Genomic DNA, 20378 nt, shown 5'->3' with positions numbered 1-20378 from the left:
GAAAAGTATTCCTTTCTTGTCACCCGTATTGTTTTGTTATAGGCAGTCATGGCTTCTTTATATATATATCACAGTAAACTGTGAGCTTAGTTTTCCTCCGTTTTCATTCAGCAGCTCTACAGATTCTCACAGTCTGACCAACACTGCTATTGTTTAACCATGGGGACATTCTGTCAGTTGACTTATTTTTGACCCTCAATGGAGCGACAGCATTAATTATATTTATAAGGTTGTTGAGATTTTGAACCATGCAGTTTAAAGAGAAGTCCAGGCTGGATGATTCAGATAGTCTCATGATATTTGATAATGTTTCCTCTGCCATGTCATCTAGTACCCTTCGCCTAACAACGTTCTCCGTTTTGGCCTTTGTTAAGATTAGGTTAGCATAAGAAAATACATATTCTCTTTTTCGCCAAGGACCTGCATGCCTGAATATTTTGTCTGTCAACGACAACTATTTTACATGAATGAATTGCCATTGTTGTACACTCAAACATACGCTCTCTATCTCACCTTCTCCTCTGCCTTAGTGCGCTTTGTGTGTGTGTGTCTGAATGTGTGTGTGTTGGTGGCCCCAGAGAAAGCTGTCCACCTTTTGTGGTGCTGAAATCTGTGCACCACAGGCTTTCTCATTCACTGTCACATTTCTGGTCATGTTGTTGCAGGTAGTGTGCTAACTGCTGCTACCTCTCAACATATGACAGAGGTGCCATTAGGAAAATACTTGGAGTACACTGTTTAACTTACACAGCGAGATTCAGTGGAGGTACACTGTCGTTTGTAGATTTTGCAAAGATCATGTATCAGTCCACTACAATGATCCACGTTAAAAATAGCATTAGCTAACTAGTGCAGCCTGCCCAGCTGTAATTTCAAATGAGAAAGAAGCAGTATTGTCTTTTGTGTAGAAAACAGATTGTGTAGATAACAGATTGTGTAGAAAACAGATTGTGTAGATAACAGATTGTGTAGATAACAGATTGTGTAGATACCATATTGTGTAGATAACAGATTGTGTAGATAACAGATTGTGTAGAAAACAGATTGTGTAGATAACAGGAGTATTATGAATTTGCCTCTAATGGCGTGGCTACTGTGGAGACGCTTTGGCTGTACTGTGTAGATGGGAACTTCTGGTGCATTCCACTGAAGTGGGAACCAATGAAAAATGTGACATCCTACTAGAAGAAATACAATAGAACGGGCCTCAAAATCATTATTCCAAGTAGGAAACTGAGATGCAGTTATGTGATGTAATTTCCAACATGGCGGCATACACTATAAACTGTAAACAGCATTGTTTTAATCTTTAGAAGATGATTGAAACTAGATTATTGTCAATACCAATGTGGTAACAGTTTCTAAGCATATATTTCACTCGGAAAATAGCCACACAAACACCAGCTTATTCTGTGGTCACATGCCTCTCCCTTAAATAAACTACATATTTTACTTATGTATGGTTTCCTTCCGAGCCGGCGCACTGGAAAGCACTGAGGTTGTAATTCAGATTTTCCAACTCGGAGCTGCAGACCTTCGACTTTGAATAGAATAGGGAGGAAATAGGAGGTTAGTCCCGCTCACGATGACCCTCAGTCAAATAGCCCAATACATCTGACTGGCATTACATCATCCGGCCCTGATTTGCTGATTTCTGACTTCAGGACAAAACAAACAGATATAAATCATGCCGAAGACTATCACATTCCAAACATCATTACCTCTTACAGTAGTTGTAGGCAGGGCTGGACTGGGACAAAAAATTGGCCCTGGAATTTTTGGCCCAGACCGGCCCACCACAATCAGTCGGACACCACCCACCAGTACACCATCCTTGCGGTCCCCTTAAATATGCGTACCTACTGTACTATTCCCCCAAACCACTACAAAGCTGGGTAGTAAGTGCCATGGACAAGTGTACCAGTGCAAGTGGACCAGTGTACTCACTCACTCTTGGCTGAATCTTGTTTTGGTTGGTGATGTAAAAAACCCTGCATCATGGACTCAAGACTGGCAAAGTAGTCTACAGCCTGTTCCTCCCTGTCTCTCTCCTCCACAACCTGATCTGATCTGCATGTGAGAAACAGAGAGAGAGGACAGAGAGGGAGGGGTGGGGCTTAGTAAGAGATGTGATTGGGCCAGCCCAGTGTCAGTATAGAAAATTTACAAATGGGACGCTGCCCCTGTTTTATGGGCTGGTCGATGACCACACTTTAAACAAAAACTAATTTATAAATCAAATCATATCGGCCCCAAGATGCATCGGCCCACCGAGAAAATGCCCGGTATGCCAGATTACCAGTAGCTGGGGTTGTAGGTTACCCAGAGATTGTGTAATATTAAATGCTCAGTTGGGAAATGGGTAAATATAAAAATAAGGGGCACAGACAAGTTTCCACCTTATGTGGACAATAAAGTTGTATTCTATTCTATTGTATGCCTGAACACGAATCAAACCTAACTTTTCATAATGGCACTAATGCTCAATAGTAGCCAGTGTTGGCTGGTCTGTAACAGTGTGTTGTCTTGTCAGTCCTCTTATATTTTTCCTGAGAGCACTCCATTTCAGTGCGCCAGAGCACTGCTCAAGACATAACACCATGGGTGAAGAAAACTGGAGGACAAAATGATAATTTCTATATCCTTTACTCATCCTGTGTTGCCTTTTTCTTTTCTTTTTTTGTTGCATGCCTCCACGGTGAATGAAGAATCAAAACATGGTATCCATACTTGATGAATTGAAGTTAATGGGGGCCAATTTTATGCTAAGTACTTCCCAAACACATGCAGTATTGCTAAAAGCTTGCTAAGAAAGACTTTTCCGGTTAAGTGCTGCCTTCAAAGGGAACTCGTGAGTCCGTGGACTCGACATGGGAAGTGGAAGTGCTCGATATATGCTTGCGTTCAAGTGGTTGAAGTCATGAGGACACCGTTTGGATTATTACTTGGATTATCTCGTTTTGATATAGTTTTGCTGTGTTAACTTCAATTCATCAAATACAAATAAATGCTGTTGGTCAGAAACACCTAGTCTAGTGGTCCGTAACTATTTCCATAAATTTGTGCTAATCTAGGCAAATTTGCAGCCGGATAGCTTTCAACTGAACGCACAGAGAGGACAATGGAATCAATCTTCTTGTCTGACTCTGGAGGAGACGGTAAGGCATATTCCTATAATGCCATTCATCAATTATCTGTTTTGTCAATCTTCTCTGGCCGCTGACATTTAGTGGTCTTTTTTGGTATTGTTTATATATAGAGGGCCTTGGTTTACTTTCTCTAATAAATCTCCTTCTGTTTTACACTTTGCTGAAGCTAACATGGAGCCCATGTACAAGACAGAGGTAAAGTTGATGAACAATTCCGAGTCTCCACCATCGAAGCCAAAGGAGAGAGGCCAGTGGGCCAACAAAAGAGAATACATCTTAGCTGTGGTCGGAAACATCATCGGTCTGGGCAACGTGTGGAGGTTTCCATACCTTTGCTTCAGAAATGGAGGAGGTGAGTACAGTATAAATCTGATGTATTAATAATGTATTCCACTGCAAGGTTGCAGCAGAGTCTATATAACAACGAGACAGATCATTGTGGTACTTTTGAATGGGTTGACATTCCACAACACTAAAGACGGCAGCAAGAACAAAACGACTTACTACAGTACTAGACATATTCAGAGGATAAAGTAATTAAAGGTACCCAATGTCGTTTTTGACCACTAGTTAATACATTGGCAATGTATTGTAGAGAACAATATAAGTGTGTGTACCGGCAAGTGCGCGAGGACACCACAAGTCCGTGGGTCACACATTACAAATGTATTTTGAAGAGAGGGTGGGCTCGTCCACAGATCTCAGATCAGTAGTTTGCTTTCTTACCGGTTCCAGCCAACATGTTGACCGGAGGAAGCGATGCAACTGATCCAACGAGAACGAAGAAATGTAAGCCTGACCATGACATAGAATGGAGAAAAACAGAGCAGACATATAAATTAGGGGTGGTACTTTATCGCGTTAATTTAGATGAATTAACTAAAGAAAAAATAAAACGCATTTTATCGCAAGTGGGCCGTCACACACTCGCGCACATGTCGCGGCACTTGCAAGCGTCATTTGACAAGCCGTTCTGAAGAGTGTTTTGACTTGCACGTCTGAATGAATGGAAGTTGATGGCCATTTTGTATTTTCACGCAGAGTTTTTGCAGACAAAAACCTAATTTTCATAAAAAATTTCCGTGGGATTTTTATAAACTTTGGACCTGCACTATACTTCAGGCTATGGGACCATTATGTTTTCCAGCTCCTACCTCTCAGCTGGAACTTAAAAACAGGCAGCTGGCATTGGCAACCACTAAACAGACATGTGAGTACACAAAACGTTTACCTCAGTGTGTTCAAAGTATAATAAGTTGCAAATAACTTTTTGTACTTGAAAGTACTGCGTTTAACTTTGACCTCAAAAGTGCTTGAGTTTACAAAAGGTCCTTTGCGCTATATATATATTATTCCTAAAATTGCTGCACTTTGTTAAAAATTGCATTGATCTGTTGGTCTGTGTAGTAGTAGCTAATACAGGATTTTGCTGCTTAAGCGTATGTACAGTATAATGTATATTGAATGATTCACTCGTATACCAAAACCATTTGAATTGAAAGATTTAGGTTTTCGCATCAAATTGAGTCCCACCACTAATATAAATATTTGGGAGGCTTTTCCTAGGTGGACAAACCTGAAATTGGAGGGGATATTTTGTATTATTGTATTGCAGAGGTGGTATTGTTTTACTTGACTGGTAAGTCACTTCTGATGGCTGTCATTTTATGTTTGCAATATGCTCTAGCAATCAGGTGTAAGGCTTTGAATACGTTAATTAACATTGCTAACTACAGTTAGCTAACCACCTAGATTTAGATTATAAAAGGTGTTGTGTTAGCTAATGCAGTAGAAATGTGAACAATGCATCTTTCAAAACAATCCAGAAAAAAAACTCAAACACAGAATATATTTTGGGTTGAAAATGTGAATGTAAACAAACGCTAATTGTTTACAAGGAAAACTCCATAAGGCATTCTGGAAAGATGTGTCCCAACAATTATCAATACTCGTATTTTGGAATATACCTGTACACCCCGCGGTATTGCTATTGAATGATGTTTTTGAGTTTGCAGTGAATCCACAACTAAAAAGATTGGTTTTATCGGGTATCACAGTAGCTAAAAAACTGATCGCATCACGTTGGTTTCAACCGGAAAAAATGTGCCGGAAAGTGTGGTTTCTTACATATCTCGATGTGATATATCAAGAAATATCTACAGCAAGAATTCTGGGGCTCAATGAATCCAAAATGTCAATGTGGTTAGAAGTGGTGGAGAGAATAAAAGCTAGCCTATAATGGTGATGTCTGGTTAGGAGTGAGGGATAATGGAGGCACTATCCAAGAGGGGGTCCGGGAGGGGGGGGTTTGAGCTGGAGCATATGTGTGTAGGGTTTTAGAAAATAGGTATTAAGGGTATATTATATACTAACATTTATATAATTGTAACTTCGCTGGATATACACTGTATACGGTTAAAATGTTATTATTGACTATTTTTGTTTTATCCTGTTTCTGTACTTGCATATATTTTAACCACCTTTACTGAAAGTTTCATTATACATTGTGTGTTGAGTACTGACTTTTAATAAGTTTTGTTTTGCAATAAAAAAAAAAAAAAAAAAAAAAAGGGAAAACTCCATTGGGTACATTTGATGTGATTTAATATTTTGTATCTTGTGGCGAGATGTACGTTTTAAACCTGTTTTAAATGAATCTCTGCCAAAAGGCTGGTAATTGTACAGTGAGTGGTTGCCACGTTAACTAGGACTCATAGAAACTGGCCTAAGTGGAACAGGGTATTTTTCTATCACAAAATATGGATGATTCCCTGTTCAAAGTGGGGGCAGAGTGAACAGACTTCTCTTTAGACAAACTTTGGTTGCAGCACTACTAACGTTACTGTTGCACCAAGAGTAAACAAAAATGTTCTGCCTTAAGAAGAGATAAAGGGTGGCAAATGATTCATATAATGATGTATAGGCCTAATCCATAAGTATAAGTATAAAAGTATAAAAGTCCCTCATGAAATACTTCCCCACTTGTGTCCATAAGGAGCTTTCTTCATCCCCTACGTTCTGTTCCTGCTCACCTGTGGCATCCCTCTCTTCTTCTTGGAGACGTCTTTGGGCCAGTTCACCACTCAGGGTGGAATCACATGCTGGAGGAAAATGTGTCCTCTCTTTGAAGGTAACTCAACTGAATAAAAAAACGTGGGTTGAGCATAAGGCTAACATAACACATCCTTCTATGGAAATAGAAGAGCAGCGGTCCCCAGCCACCGGGCCTCAAAACATTTGCTACCAGGCCGTAAGGAAATTATGTAAAAAAAAAAAAAAAACACAGCACCATAGGCTCGGTCAGCAGCAGATACATCAGCAGCAAGAATGGGAAAACGGTGGGACCCTGACACTCAATAGCCTATGCCAATGTGTGCAGCAAGTCATGGTAAGCAAAAGATAAATCAAAGGAGGCTATCCTTCAGTATTATGTTTGCAAGTGTCTTAGCTAACTCGTTTGCTAACACATAGCCATTAGCTTGCAAACAGTTAACTTGCCCCATCATCATTCTAGTTCTAAGGGATGCACCGATATGAAAATTCTGGACCGATACAGATACAGATTGTTCAAATAACACAATCGGCCGATACCGACCGATAGCAATGTTTTGTTATTTATTGTCCTATTTGTGCCCTGGCAAAAGAAAAAATAATTATGCCCTTAGTTATACTTTTCAATGAGCACCAATTTAATCAGACAAATATATAGAAAAGCTTTTATTGTAACATTATTTCATATAACAAAAAAAAAAAATTGTGAAAAAGAAAATATATAATTTTTTAAAGGTCCCCTGTTTTGCTATTCCTTTCACTATTTGGGCAATTTTACACAATTCCTGTGAGTCTTTTTATTTTTTGCATTCATTGTTTTGTATTTCTAATCAAGTACTCTAAGCGCCCGCGTCCACCTGCCGCATATTTCTGGGCGCAAGCGTCTTTTGTCAATTGATCCCAATGGGGAGGGAGCGTATGCGGCCGCATCCTGCCGCCTATAGGAAATGCGCTGCAGTCGGCTTCTTTTTTCAGCTTTTTTGTGCGGCTGCACCCAGCGTTTAAAGTTGAAACTTTCTGAACTTTTCAGAGTGATGCACTGAGCGCATTTTCAGACAACCAATCACAGCCAGTCATATCTACCACTCTGTTTGTAACCTGACACCGGAGTTGCCTGCCTGCCTGCCCACAGGAGACAGGAGCAGTATGAGGGCACAAATACACTAATAACTACACAAATACACTAATAAAAAGCTAATAAAAAGCAAAGGGTGAACTGTGGTGTCAGGCAATAATTAATATACAATAAAGTGTATTCAAATATGCTATATGTGCAAAACCGCGGCAGTAAAATACGATAAAAAGATGGCGGTTGCTAGATTTCTTTCTCTCTGTCATCAAGCTACAAGATGCGCTTCATCCCAGCACTACCGGCACACTGCCAGCGTTTTTCAGCTGGAAATGCTGAAATGTGCCCTAAAGCAGCATTTTTCCACTTCAAGATTTCAAGCTGTTTTTGGCTGGGCTCCGCCCATACTCGCAAAGCGCTTTGAGTGAGTCACCAACCAACCAACGTTACATCCAGCCTGTTTGAAAATACTAGAATCTGGTGAAAACGCACCTCATGTTATGGATGGATCATCACCGTTTGTCCTCTTCCTCTTCATAATAATATTCAATAGTTCCATTGTAGGCGATCGCCCAGCTGTAGTCTGGCGACAAATAATGCCTCGGCCGGTGTTGTGCCAAATTCGGACTCCCTGCCAGAATCAGACTCCCCCTTGCGTGAACGTGCATACACCATCAGATTTCTGTCATAAAACGATAAAGTGGACAGAAATGCGGGAACGTTTTGATTATATTTAAAAGGCTTTGACATTGTAAAAACGAAATAAGTGGAGTTTCGAAGCTGTAAGCTGAATACAAGTCATAGGAACACCCACGTTCTTCCCCCTTCCTACTGTATAAGAAAGAGGAAAATCGCGAAAACGCAGAAACGCTACAGTAAAATAGTAACGTTAATACACTATTGACACATGTGCAGACAGTTGACAGTTGCTGAGTAATGATTTGACAACTTCTGTCCATAATAAATATAACCCCCGACAGTGAATCAATGACTAATTACGACATTTGTACCTACTGATTCGATATTTTCTTTGCGGGTCCCGAATACTCGATTACTCGGTACAGCTCCCTTCTTTAGTAACATCCTGGAAATCATCCTGGAAATCATCTCAGCATTATAAAGTCCTTGATTCTCAATGTCCTCCTTGCAAAACACCCGACTCCAAGCAGTTAGGACAAACATTCGGCGGGTCTCCAAAAACAAAACAAACTTGGCCCATTGCTGGCGGATCACAACATCATCAGGAAATGAAGGCAAGGACGTATTCGCTGATTGGCAGTCAGTAACAGCACAACATATCTTGCCCGTTTTGCTTATAACGTTTTAAAATGCTAACCCAATGCTAACTAACTGTTAAACTTCAATTATTCCCACTGCTCGTTGTTGAGCGAATTGTTGATTGTGGGCAGTGACTACAACCAGGGTCTGAGCTATGCAGATCAGCTCCTTGCTACGTAGGATAGCGAGTCAAATCAGAATGGCTTAGTTCACTGGGGGAGGATCTTGTCTCATCTGAATTGTAGCAATCCGCCAAAATTTGAATCTGAGACACAGACATTGTTGATACAACCCCACATTGCTAGAAAACAATGCTAAACACTGGAAACGGCCATTTATAAGACAGGGGACATTTAAGAAAATGTTTTAGCCCTATGCTTGACTATTATTTTAGGCATGGAATAACAAGTAAAATAATAATAATTCTGACAGCCTGTGGGCTTCACCCCTTCACATTGTCCCCAAGGCTGCCGGCGGGTGGCGCCCATGTGGCGATTACCACCACCTTAACACTTTGAATGCCCACCACGACATAACACGTGTTAGCAGCCTGCCCCCTGAATGCCCATCACGACAATTAGCGTGAATTTTTTTTTATTAGCGATCTGAATTCATATTTCATCAACCGAGTCTACCGTTGGGAAACCAGCTCCACCAGGAGCTCCGATGTGAAAAAAGCGCCCCCTATCGTCTCCCAGATGGTAATGCACCCTTTTGGAATGGACTCAATGAAAATGGATGAGAAAAAAAAACTCCGGAATCCACATTTTACTTCTCACGCATGTAACCGGAGATGATCCCAGTCATTGTGGAGCCTCAGCACAGCGTGTAATATGTGTTTTACAGTATGTGGCGTTGGATCAATAAAATTATAGATTTTTGGAATGGCGATCAGGAATTGGAATAATCCATTTGGATACCATCTGTTCTCAAGTAAGGAATCTATTTGACCAGTCTTAGGATAATCAGACCTGTTTTCACAGAGATATAAGCTTTTCCCCTATGTGTGATATGGCTGTTTGACTGTGCGAGCGATCAGGAACTAAGATAATCGATTTTCAGCTTGCGGCACCAGCGTGCATACGTACACATAATTCTATCGATAATCTAGCGTTTATTTGAAAACGATTCATAAATAGGCCGAAAAATTACAACGTTCTAGAATATTACAGTACAGGGCGTTTATCACAGATTCTTTTTTTCCCCCTTGAAAACAAGGGCTTTTCAAAATGCTATAAAACGGAAATTAACCGATAAAAAAACAATCCGCTACGACAATGTTGACTGGAAAATGAGTCATTGATAAGCGACGGGCAGATTAGACACATAGCCATAATTTAAAACATAGATTAGGCGATATTAATGCTAACATTGAAGTGGATGGTGGTTATTCAAGCACTAAATGTGCGCCCCCTGCTGGGCACCCACCTGGCCCAGAAACTCATATTTCCAAAGATAGATTTAGTTCGAGGATACCACCAGGTGCCGGTCCCCTCAGTGGACATCCCTAAAACAGCTGTGATTACTCCTTTTGGATTATTCGAATTCTTACGCATGCCATTTGGGCTTAAAAATGCTGCACAGACATTCCAGCGCCTGATGGACTCTGTGTTACTTATGTTTGTCTATTTAGATCACATCCTGGTCACCAGTACCTCCAGGGCGGAGCATTTGTCCCATCTCCAGACCCTTTTCCACCGACTCAGTCAGCATGTAGTTAACCCAGCTAAATGCCAGTTTGGACTGTCTGTAATTTATTTCCTCGGGCACCGCGTCACCAAAGATGGGGCAGTTCCCCTCCCAGCTAAGGTTGACGCCATAAGAAATGTTCCACTGCCACCCACCATCAAGGCTCTGCAAGAGTTCCTTGGCATGGACATGTTTTACCATCGGTTTTCCCCCCGGGCTGCTCAGCTAATGCGACCTCTGTACAAGGCTCTCAGGGGTAAAGTCGCCAAAAATGTGGTGGACTGGACGGACGAGAGACGCAAGGCGTTTGTCGATGCTAAAACCGCCCTGGCCAATGCGACCAGGCTGGCACACCCGCTTCCCAACGCCCCTGTTGCCATCACGACTGATGCTTCAGATTATGCTGTTGGAGCGGTATACGAACAGTGGGTGAGCTGCGTTTTTTAGCCGGCAGCTTCGAACTAATGAGTGCAAATATAGCACTTTTGATAGGGAGCTCCTTGGCCTCTATCTGGCTGTGCGGCATTTTCGTTCCCTGCTGGAGGCCCATTTGTTCATGGCGTTTGTAGACATTTACTGACATTTGCTATGGCCAAAGTGACTGAGCCATGGTCTGCCCGTCAGCAGAGACATCTGTCATAATATCTCTGAGTTCACTACAGACATTCAGCATGGCACAGGCAGGGACAATCTAGTGGCGGACTGTCTCTCTCTGGCCTTAGTCGGGCCGTCCATGTGGGTTTGGATTATGCACGCATGGCCTCAAATCTGACCCGGACGTTCAGGCCTACAGGACAGCCATCACAGCACTTAGGCTGGAGGACGTGGCATTTAACACTCCTGTGCGACGTTTCCACGGGACGGCCGCAACCGGTTGTGCCCAGCAGATGGAGACGTCATGTTTTTGATGTCATGCATGGTCTCTCTCACCCCAGAAACAGGGCATTTCAAAAGCAGGTGGCAGCAAAGTTTATTTGGCACGGGCTGCAAAAGTATGTGAGCGGGTGGGTTAAGACCTGTGTGATGTGCCAGCGCGCTAAGGTGCACCGCCACATTAAGGCTCCTTTGGCCCAGTTCTCCGTGCCCGAAAGGAGGTTTGACCATGTGCATGTGGACTGGTGTGGTGGGTCCACTACCTCCATCACATGGTTTCACATACCTCCTCACGATGGTGGACAGAACCACTCGGTGGCCAGAGGCCATTCCGCTGTCATCCACAATGTCCACTGATGTGGCTCGGGCGTTTATATACACATGGCTGGCCCGGTTCAGTGCTCCGTCTGACCTTTCATCAGACTGGGGACCTCAGTTCCCCTCAGAGCTTTGGTCTGAGATTGCGAGAAACTTGGGGGTGAGACTGCACCGCACTACCGTTTATCACCCGCAGGCTAACGGTTTGTGTGAGCGGTTTCACTGGTCCATGAAGGCCACTCTCCGAGCTACCCTTAGCGATGGTAGTTGGGTCGACAGGCTCCCGTGGGTCATGTTGGGTCTCAGGACCGCCCCCAAGGAGGATGTCCAGTCATCGTCAGCTGAGATGGTCTATGGCCAACCGCTGCGAGTCCCCGGGGAGTTTTTGCCTGACACCACAGACCCCTGGTCTGCGACCCAACAGCAGGTTTCGCACTTGGAGAAGCCAGGGCATTTGCGCCGGTCCCCACCTCGCAGCATGGTTTGCCACGGACTCGTATCCCGCCCGGCCTCCAGCCCACGGAATATGTGTTCATATGGCACGATGCTCACCGCAGGTCCTTTCAACCCCCCTACAATGGCCCATTTCGGGTCCTACAGCCGGGAAGTAAAACCTTTGTGATGGACATTGGCGGTAAGCCAGAACATGTCTCGGTGGACCGGCTTATGCCAGCTCACTTGGATGTGGATCACCCCGTTTCACTCGCGCAGCCCCCGCGGCGAGGGCGACCTCCCCGGGTTAAACCCCATCACCATAAGTCACTTTTGAATCCCTCATCGCCCAATAGCCACTTTGCCCTTTGCCCTCCTCGCCACCACAAGGCTCCAGGGGGTCCCGCGATATCTCATATGCAAGCTCCGGTTATTCGGAGCCGCTATAGTCGGGAGGTCCGTTTACCGAGTTAGTAGGGTGAATTCTGGGGGGACATAATATGTAGTGGGCACTTACATCGACACTTAATTCACTACACTGTCACTTTAAGGACAAAGGGGATTGTGGATAGGTGGGTCGGCCATATTAACTCTATGCTTGGTTTGTTGTGGTGGTCACACTATGCTAATAAATTATACGCACTGATGTGTGGTCAAATAAACCAACTCTCTCTGATCGTGATTTCACACTTCCTATAATAGGCCTCTTTAAAGGAAACATCAAGAAAAATGTTTATGGTATTCCATAACATGAATATTCTGTAACGCGAGATTCAGCCCTCAACAACATAACTGGCCTAGGGCTGAACATTTTATTCGGTAACAAGGTGTAGCAAGCGCAAGGAGCGTAGTATAGCCAATCTCAAGCGGGCGATTAGAGTGTCTTTCGCTCATAACACGTACAGTATCCTACTTATCGGCATATTGGTGACTCGTAGCAGTGGTTTAGTGCCGGAGCACAGTATTTCAATATGACATCATGAACACAAAACTGTCAGGAATCATAATTCAATTGAAGTGAAAGTACAGATTAATAACTGCCATAACTTTGCAACAAAGTAAAAATATTGGACACAGTCTTTTTTTTGTCAAATCTATTTTTTTATAATTATGTTTTTGGTAGATTTTTATAGTTTTTTCTCCGGGCAGTCCGGCAGAGAGATAGGGGAAGTATAGGAGATCGAGGGGGAAGACATTCGGCAAAGGTCGCCGGGTCCGGGAGTCGAACCCGAGACAGCCGCGTTGCAGCGCTGTACATGGTGTGCCGCCCTGGCGCCCCCTTTATTGTCAAATCTGAGAAATATAGAGCACATTGTTTTATTTTGTAGCACTAACATGCATCATTTTGCAGTCAATTGTGAAACAATACGGCTACATTGTATAATTTCTCTCAGAACAGCTCAGATAAATGGCTACATATTAACTGCATTAACATTGCAACAAAGGATTCTTATGCTTAGGGTGACCAAAAGTCCCGATTTGTGCGGGACAGTCCCGCAATTTAGCCCTCTGCCCGCATGCCGCAACAGAATAAATATGTCCCGCATTTCAATAAACAATTTAAAATATATTAACCATTATTGTTTTTGTCCTCTCATTAACACATTGGGGACGAACAACGGATGTCTCCCTGTTTCGATTCCACCCGTTGTGGACAGTAACAAGTTGTTATTGCTTTTATTCCATTTTAATAACCTATTCAAGGTCGCCGAGCGGCACTGCAGATTTACCCTACTCTTTGAATTCGAGAAGGTGCAATACCGGCCAGATCCTCTTAGGGGCGCTATCGCGATAATGCAGTGTGCACTGTGGCTGAAGGGAGCAATCTTTTTTTAGACTTTTTTTTGTTTGTTTCCAGTAGCTGGATTCTATATGTGTGGCCTGTACCTTGGATTACGTTTTTCATCGCAGATTTCACCATGCAATAAGGGGATTTATCATCAGCCAATGGACATATCGATCTACCAGATGGCGATCGATAACGGGGAAATGCTCGGGGCATCCCACCAGACCACGGTAAGATTTTTTTCACGTAAAGTACAGCCCAATCGGGAATTGTTATCATACTCAACCAGGCGTTCGGCCTAATGAGGCTAACGCGGTTATTGGTAATCAATAATCAGAAATGACGTCCCCCGCCCCCCCCCCCCCCCCTTTCATGCATACATGCGTGAGGATCGTGCCGATCATATGCAGTTTGAGTTTTAACTGGAGCGTATCTATAACCGAAATGCCATTGGATTTAACGTTATTAGCTATTAGCCCTTTAACTCCGCTTCCAGGAAATATACTAGACCAAATCCGGTATAACGCTTATATTCACGGCGCTATAAAATGAGAACATATTGATGATTTTTTTTCTTCTTTAAGCCATTTTGAAGGGACAGTTTATGGTCTCAATTCACAATGAGAATGGACAGATAGCAATACTATAAAGTATAGATTTGATAGTTTAGTTCATTGATTTTGTAATATTTGTTGTCAATATCTTATGTATCTGTGCACCTATTGTCTCCCCATGATGCAAGCTGTAGGGCCTGGGCGTCTCTCTGTCTGTGTCTCTCTCTAGCTTGAGTGACCTGCTGACCTTGTGGCCGTGGCTCTAGGATCCTTTCCCACACAACAACACACACCCATCTCCACCGTCGCTCTCACACACACTTACACACATACATACACACAGATACACACATAGATTTATGATCTCAAACTCTCGATGGCTCAGCTCCAACTGTCATGAGAACTGTCATGAATATCACAAACCATCAGATGGATGTTTAAAAGTAAGGGCCTGAACTTGTCAGGACCCGGTGACCCTTGACCAGTGGGCCGGTAAACTAGTTAACCATGTTAACCAGATGGCCCCCTCACCGCGTCTCAGAAAACATCCATTAACTCTTGCACTTAGACACACACACACATACGCAGACAAGCAGACACATACATACACACGCACATACACACCCCTCCCCTTCTCTCTCTGTGCAAGAAGGTATAAATGTCATGTGATGTGTGTATTCATTCTTCTGGTGCGAGAGGATGAGCCCATGGGCTGCAGGAGAGTCTCTGTGTGACCACCAAATAAAGGCTCCGTGAGAAACAACTTTGTCGTTCTGTGAATCTTTGGTCAGCTGGTCCATAACTATATCAATTCAAGGACGTACGAGGGATGAGAAATCCCTAACAGATTTAGCTCTACAAACAGCCCCACGTCTGTTTACATTTCCTGGTCCTCTTGAGAATAATTAGACTCATCCCAGTGGCCGCAATTGTGTTAATCCCCAACCACTAATCACTAATGCGTTCGTGGAGATGTTGTTCTCCCTCATGACCGGTGCGTGGACAGACCAGAGAAATAGATGCAGCGTGGAGCTTGTGAAGAGTGAAATTCAATTATTTAATTATTTTATAAATATGCTCTTGGTCAGAACTTAACACTTTGGTCGCCAGGCTTATATTCTTAATATACCATCCTCCGCCAGCTTTATTTATCTATGGGGATGTTTACCTTCTTTGCAGGGCTATAACTTTTAAAATTGTAGCGGCTAGGTGGTGTAGTGGGCAAGGCACTCGCCACCAATGGTGGAGATGCTAGGGTTCGCATGTTCGAATCCAGCTCTCCACATTGTTTTCAGTTTGGCTGGTCGTCCATACTAATACAATTGGCAGTATTAGAGGGTGGGAAACTGATGGGTGGGGATCGGGCGTTGTGGACAGCGACTCCTACAGGTCGGTTGGTGCGCCTGTGCAGTAGAATCAGGAAGTGTCTGGGGCAGCGTGAGCCTCCCATCGGTTACTCAAGTCAAGTCAAGTCAAGTCAAGAGTTTTAATTGTCACGGCATACAGGTATACAATGAAATGCGGGTGGTCTTGGCCGCAACGATGTGCAATACAGTGGTACAACATATAATAGAATCAAAAAATGAAAAAACAACATTGTGCAGTAAACAGGTAACAGGTAACATGGAGTGACATCTCGGTATCTGTACATAGTTATTTACAGAGCATATGGGACATGCTAGTTAGCTTTGGTAGTGCAATACACTGTTCCTGTTATTCTAATTTAAAGTGTCCTTTCCTTTGGCCATAAGTGTGCGTGTGTGCGACATGAGTGTGTGCCCGCTCTTGTTAAAGTGTTAAGTGGCTGCTCGTGTGTGAGCGTGCACAGCGTGCGTGTCGTGTGTGTGTTCATGTGTGCTTGTGTGTGGATAGTTCAATGTTCTAAGCACTCAATGTTCATTGTTCATGGCTCTGATCGCCTGGGGGAAGAAGCTGAGCCTAAGCCGCTCTGTCCTAGTAGCTGGGGTTCGCAGGCGTCTGCCTGACCTCAGCAGCTGAAACAGGCTGTTATTGGGGTGGTGAGGGTCTTTCATTATCCTGCAGGCTCTGGATTTGCACCTCTTGTTGTATAGAACCTGCAGGGGTGGTAGTGCAATACCCGTGGTACGCTCGGCTGAGCGCACCACTCTCTGTAGGGCCTTCTTGTCCTGTGCCGTGCTGTTTCCATACCAGGCAGTGATGTTTCCGGTCAGGATGCTCTCTACAGCTCCTGAGTAGAAGGACTGGAGTATCTTCCCCGATACTCTGAACTTCCTTAACTGTCTCAGGTGGTAGAGGCGCTGTTTCGCCTTCTTTACTACTGTGTCTATGTGTGTTGACCATGTCAGGTCCTCTGAGATGTGGACCCCCAGGTACTTAAAGCTGCTCACCCTGTCCACGGAAGCCCCGTTAATCATCAGTGGTGTGTGCGTCTCCTGCTGTCCTCTCCTATAATCCACGATCAGCTCCTTGGTTTTACCAATGTTCAGGAGCAGGCTGTTGTCCTGGCACCAGTGTTCCAGTACCTCAACCTCCTCCTGGTAGGCCTTCTCGTCGTTGTCCGAGATCAGCCCCACCACCACCGTGTCGTCTGCGAACTTCACTATGGAGTTGGAGCTGAACTTGGCCACACAATCGTGTGTGTAGAGTGAGTACAGCAGGGGGCTCAGAACACAGCCCTGGGTGGACCCGATGCTCAGGGTGATGGTGTTGGAGGTCTGACCCCCCACCCTGACCGCCTGGGGTCTTTCGCTCAGAAAGTCCAGTACCCAGGCACTCAGGGCGGAGCTCAGACCTAGCTCGATCAGCTTGTCCACCAGTCTGGTGGGGACTATGGTGTTGAACGCTGAGCTGTAGTCAATGAACAACAGTCTCACATAGCCCCCCTTCTGACGGTCAAGGTGCGAGAGGGTGCTGTGCAGTACCTGGGAGACCGCGTCGTCGGTGGACCTGTTTGTCCTGTATGCAAATTGCATAGGGTCCATATCACTGGGGAGGGAGGCACAAATGTGGTCCTTGACCAGCCTCTCGAAACATTTCATGACCACAGAGGTGAGTGCCACCGGTCTGTAGTCATTTGGACATGTTGGGGAGGGTTTCTTCTGTACAGGGATGATGATAGACATCTTGAAGCAGGCAGGGACCACTGACTCCGCCAGGGATTGATTAAATATGGCGGTGAACACTGGGGCCAGCTGGTTGGCACAGGACTTGAGTATGCGTCCTGTTATGCCATCTGGGCCAGCAGCCTTCCTGGTGTTCACCTGCATAAATGCTCTTCTCACACTGTGTTCCGACAACGAGATAGCGTCCCCGCCCCCCCCGCGGTTGCCCCCCCCCCCTCCACAACAGCCGGCGCGCCAGTGACGTCACTAGCCGGAGAGCCAGCAGCGCCACTGTCTACACCAAACCGAGCGTAGAAGATGTTGAGCTTGTCCACGAGGGAGGCGTCGTCGCTCCCCATTGAGGGGGCGCTGACTTTATAGTCAGTTATTGTCTTCAGTCCCTGCCATAATCCTCTTGTGTCGTTTTGTGCCATTTGTGTCTCCAGTTTGTCAGCATATGTCCTCTTAGCAAGTTTAACAGCCTTGCGTAGAGTATAGACTGAAGCCTTATACTCCTCCATGTTTCCTGACTCCTCGCCACTGAGAGATCGAGCTGCGCAGGTGAAAAGATGCGACTGCTGTTACCTCAAGTACCGGAGGGGACTTGTGCTATGTATGACTTAGTCCACATTGCAGCCGGCTTGTGGGAGGCAAGAAACAGCGTTCGTGACAGGGGAGGGTTGAATTGGATGATACGAAATTGGGATGGGAGAAATTATAGAAAATGGAAGAAAAAGTGGATAAAAAAAAAAACGTTTTAAATTGTATTGCTAAATTGACATTACTATGGCCCATTCAACGTCAAGTATCTATTGTTCAGGGTGTAGCAACGTTATACTTTTTCATTCACATATTCATACTAAAATACGGTCTAAAGTATAAGTATGTTTTTATCGTTTTCTGCAGCTTTCTCCAGAACGTGATTTATAGCCCCTCATTATATTGATGATCAAATACAGTTTGATAGGAATCTGCGCGAGATAAAAAATGTCAAATGGACGTGCTTCTAGAAGTTACTACTGATCATCTGATGTTGACCGGATGGGGGGGGGGTCGTTTATAATTCCGTGGCCAACGTTAGATGATTCATCTAGTGTGGGTGATATGATCATTAGAGCAGTTAGTATCGAACATGTTAAAAAATAATGCTGAATCTTACCGTAGCTTCCTCATAGCGTTGGGCGATAAGCGTGGAACAGAAATATTCCTATTATGGGATGTAGAAATATGCGATCCATTTCCAGGTTGTATAATAGTATATACGTCCAAATCATGTTGTTTATCGAGTTATTGGTAACGGATTGCTATCCGTTGTGTCTAGCTCGAGTCCTGGGACTATTACCGAGTGATCGGACCGAATTGAAATGAGCACCAGCTTCCATTTCCTGTTTCCGCTCTGGGCGATCCGCCGATCGGCCACCAGATGGCGCTCTTGAACCGTTGGAGAGTTGAGAGGGGATCAACAGTAGATCTCAAGTCTCCGGGGGAGAAATATGATTTCGATCACAGATTTTTGAAATATTGACATCAAAGACGTGGTACGGCGTCTTTGGCAGAATGAGCATGGCGGGGAAAGACGTGCTACGGCGTTTTTTGGCGACCATAGTGTTAACCTCTTGAGCCCTAGCCCTATTTTCAGAAAATCCACCAACAAATATATACCTAAGTAAATGGAAGATTGCTCCACTTCTACAAGGTCCATTAGCATGTTATTATCTAGGGACATCTATGGATCTCAGGGAATGTATTCCCAGTGTCAGAAATATTGTGTCTGTTAGTAGGCTTGGGGTGATGAAACAAAAGAGAATATGAATTATGATTTTTCTTTGCATCTTTGACAGTGAATAACACTTTGCTAAAAATGACCAGTCATGAAAAACTGCCACTGATCTCGTACCTTCTTGAGATCATGTGTACAAAAAATCTAAGGAAATGAATAAAGAGAAGATGATTAAAGAGAAGGTTTTGTAGATACAGTACTGAATTCTCCCATCCGGACCAATGCTATTTGAAATATTATTATAGAATATAGAATAGCAGGCTTATAAATTACCTTATTATAGCCTATTCGCACATTTATGGATTGTGCCAAATCTTATCTTTCAATGCCCGAGTTCAATTGGGATTTAGTATCACCAGGCGTGCATAAGAACAGATAATGAAATCTACTGTATGTACAGTAGGTTTATTATTCTGGCCAGAGTGCCGTCATTTTGAAACACATTTCAAATCTGATTGTTGCTACATGCTAAAAATAGGGGAGACAAACTAACTGCGCTCCAAAATATGCCAATAACGTTACGTTAGTAATAAGAGATATTAAGAAAATTCAGAAGCCATTTGCTTCTTTTGACCTAGAGGCCTCTGGGTAGGGTCATTGAAAGCTCTCGATGTCCTCTTCAAAATGGTGTAAAAAGAACGACAATTCCCGACGGTCAATTATTCAAAATGGCCGACTTTCGCAAACTAAACAACAGAAAAACGAAAACTAAAATAGATCTAATAAACCTTTAACCTATTGGTAAACAAACATATTGATGATAATGTGCATTATAACTGCTGTTGTGACATGGTTATGATGTTTATACTTTTGAAAAACGTTTGAAAAATAAAACGGTAATTTTGTCAGACAGTCTGCAGAGGTTGATTTATGACATGATGTCATTGCCTATTGATAGAACTAAATAAATGCGTGGAGAAACGGCTTAGTGAGGCATCCTCAGCGCACAAGCACACGCACACACATGTACTGTATACATGCAAATGTAATAGTTTCAGCAAAGTAGTAGGCCGTATGGTGAAGGCTGAGAAGTGGCTAGAAAACGATTCTCGTTCCCACCTCGGCGGACTACACAATTTTCACTCTGGGCTAAAGATCTATTGGTGTAGATTTAGGAATAAAAAGTTCTCCATTTACAATCCCGCCCGTTTTGCGCAATCAGAATTTTTAAGTCGGGACTAGATCTTTCCTCGCGAACGGATACTTGGTCACGTTGTCACGTAGCATAGTTTTATTTTATGTAATTGGTGCGAGTTCAGTCACGTATATTGCGCACGACCAATAGCAGCTCTCTTTGTTGCGAGGATACATCCATC

At 43.8% G+C, this 20378-nt stretch overlaps 1 protein-coding gene across 1 annotated transcript in view; it reads left to right on the top strand.

Annotated features, from left to right (window-relative positions):
• Nucleotides 1-3320: 3320 nt before the first annotated feature.
• LOC311239447 (sodium- and chloride-dependent GABA transporter 2-like) overlaps nucleotides 3321-20378 on the top strand; it is a gene marked incomplete at both ends in the record, with an annotated part of 170626 nt that continues 153568 nt past the window's right edge. Inside the window, 2 exons of the mRNA XM_084327756.1 lie at nucleotides 3321-3501; nucleotides 6145-6279. Of these exons, the coding sequence (XP_084183882.1) occupies nucleotides 3321-3501; nucleotides 6145-6279 (316 nt within the window). The remainder of the gene's footprint in view (nucleotides 3502-6144; nucleotides 6280-20378) is intronic.

This window comes from Notolepis coatsorum (assembly GCF_963971535.1).
Source record: "Notolepis coatsorum genome assembly, chromosome: 13".
In the NCBI taxonomy this organism is placed as follows: Eukaryota; Metazoa; Chordata; class Actinopteri; order Aulopiformes; family Paralepididae; genus Notolepis; species Notolepis coatsorum.
Note: the sequence above shows the minus strand (reverse complement) of the source record. Positions and strands in the feature narration are given on the sequence as shown.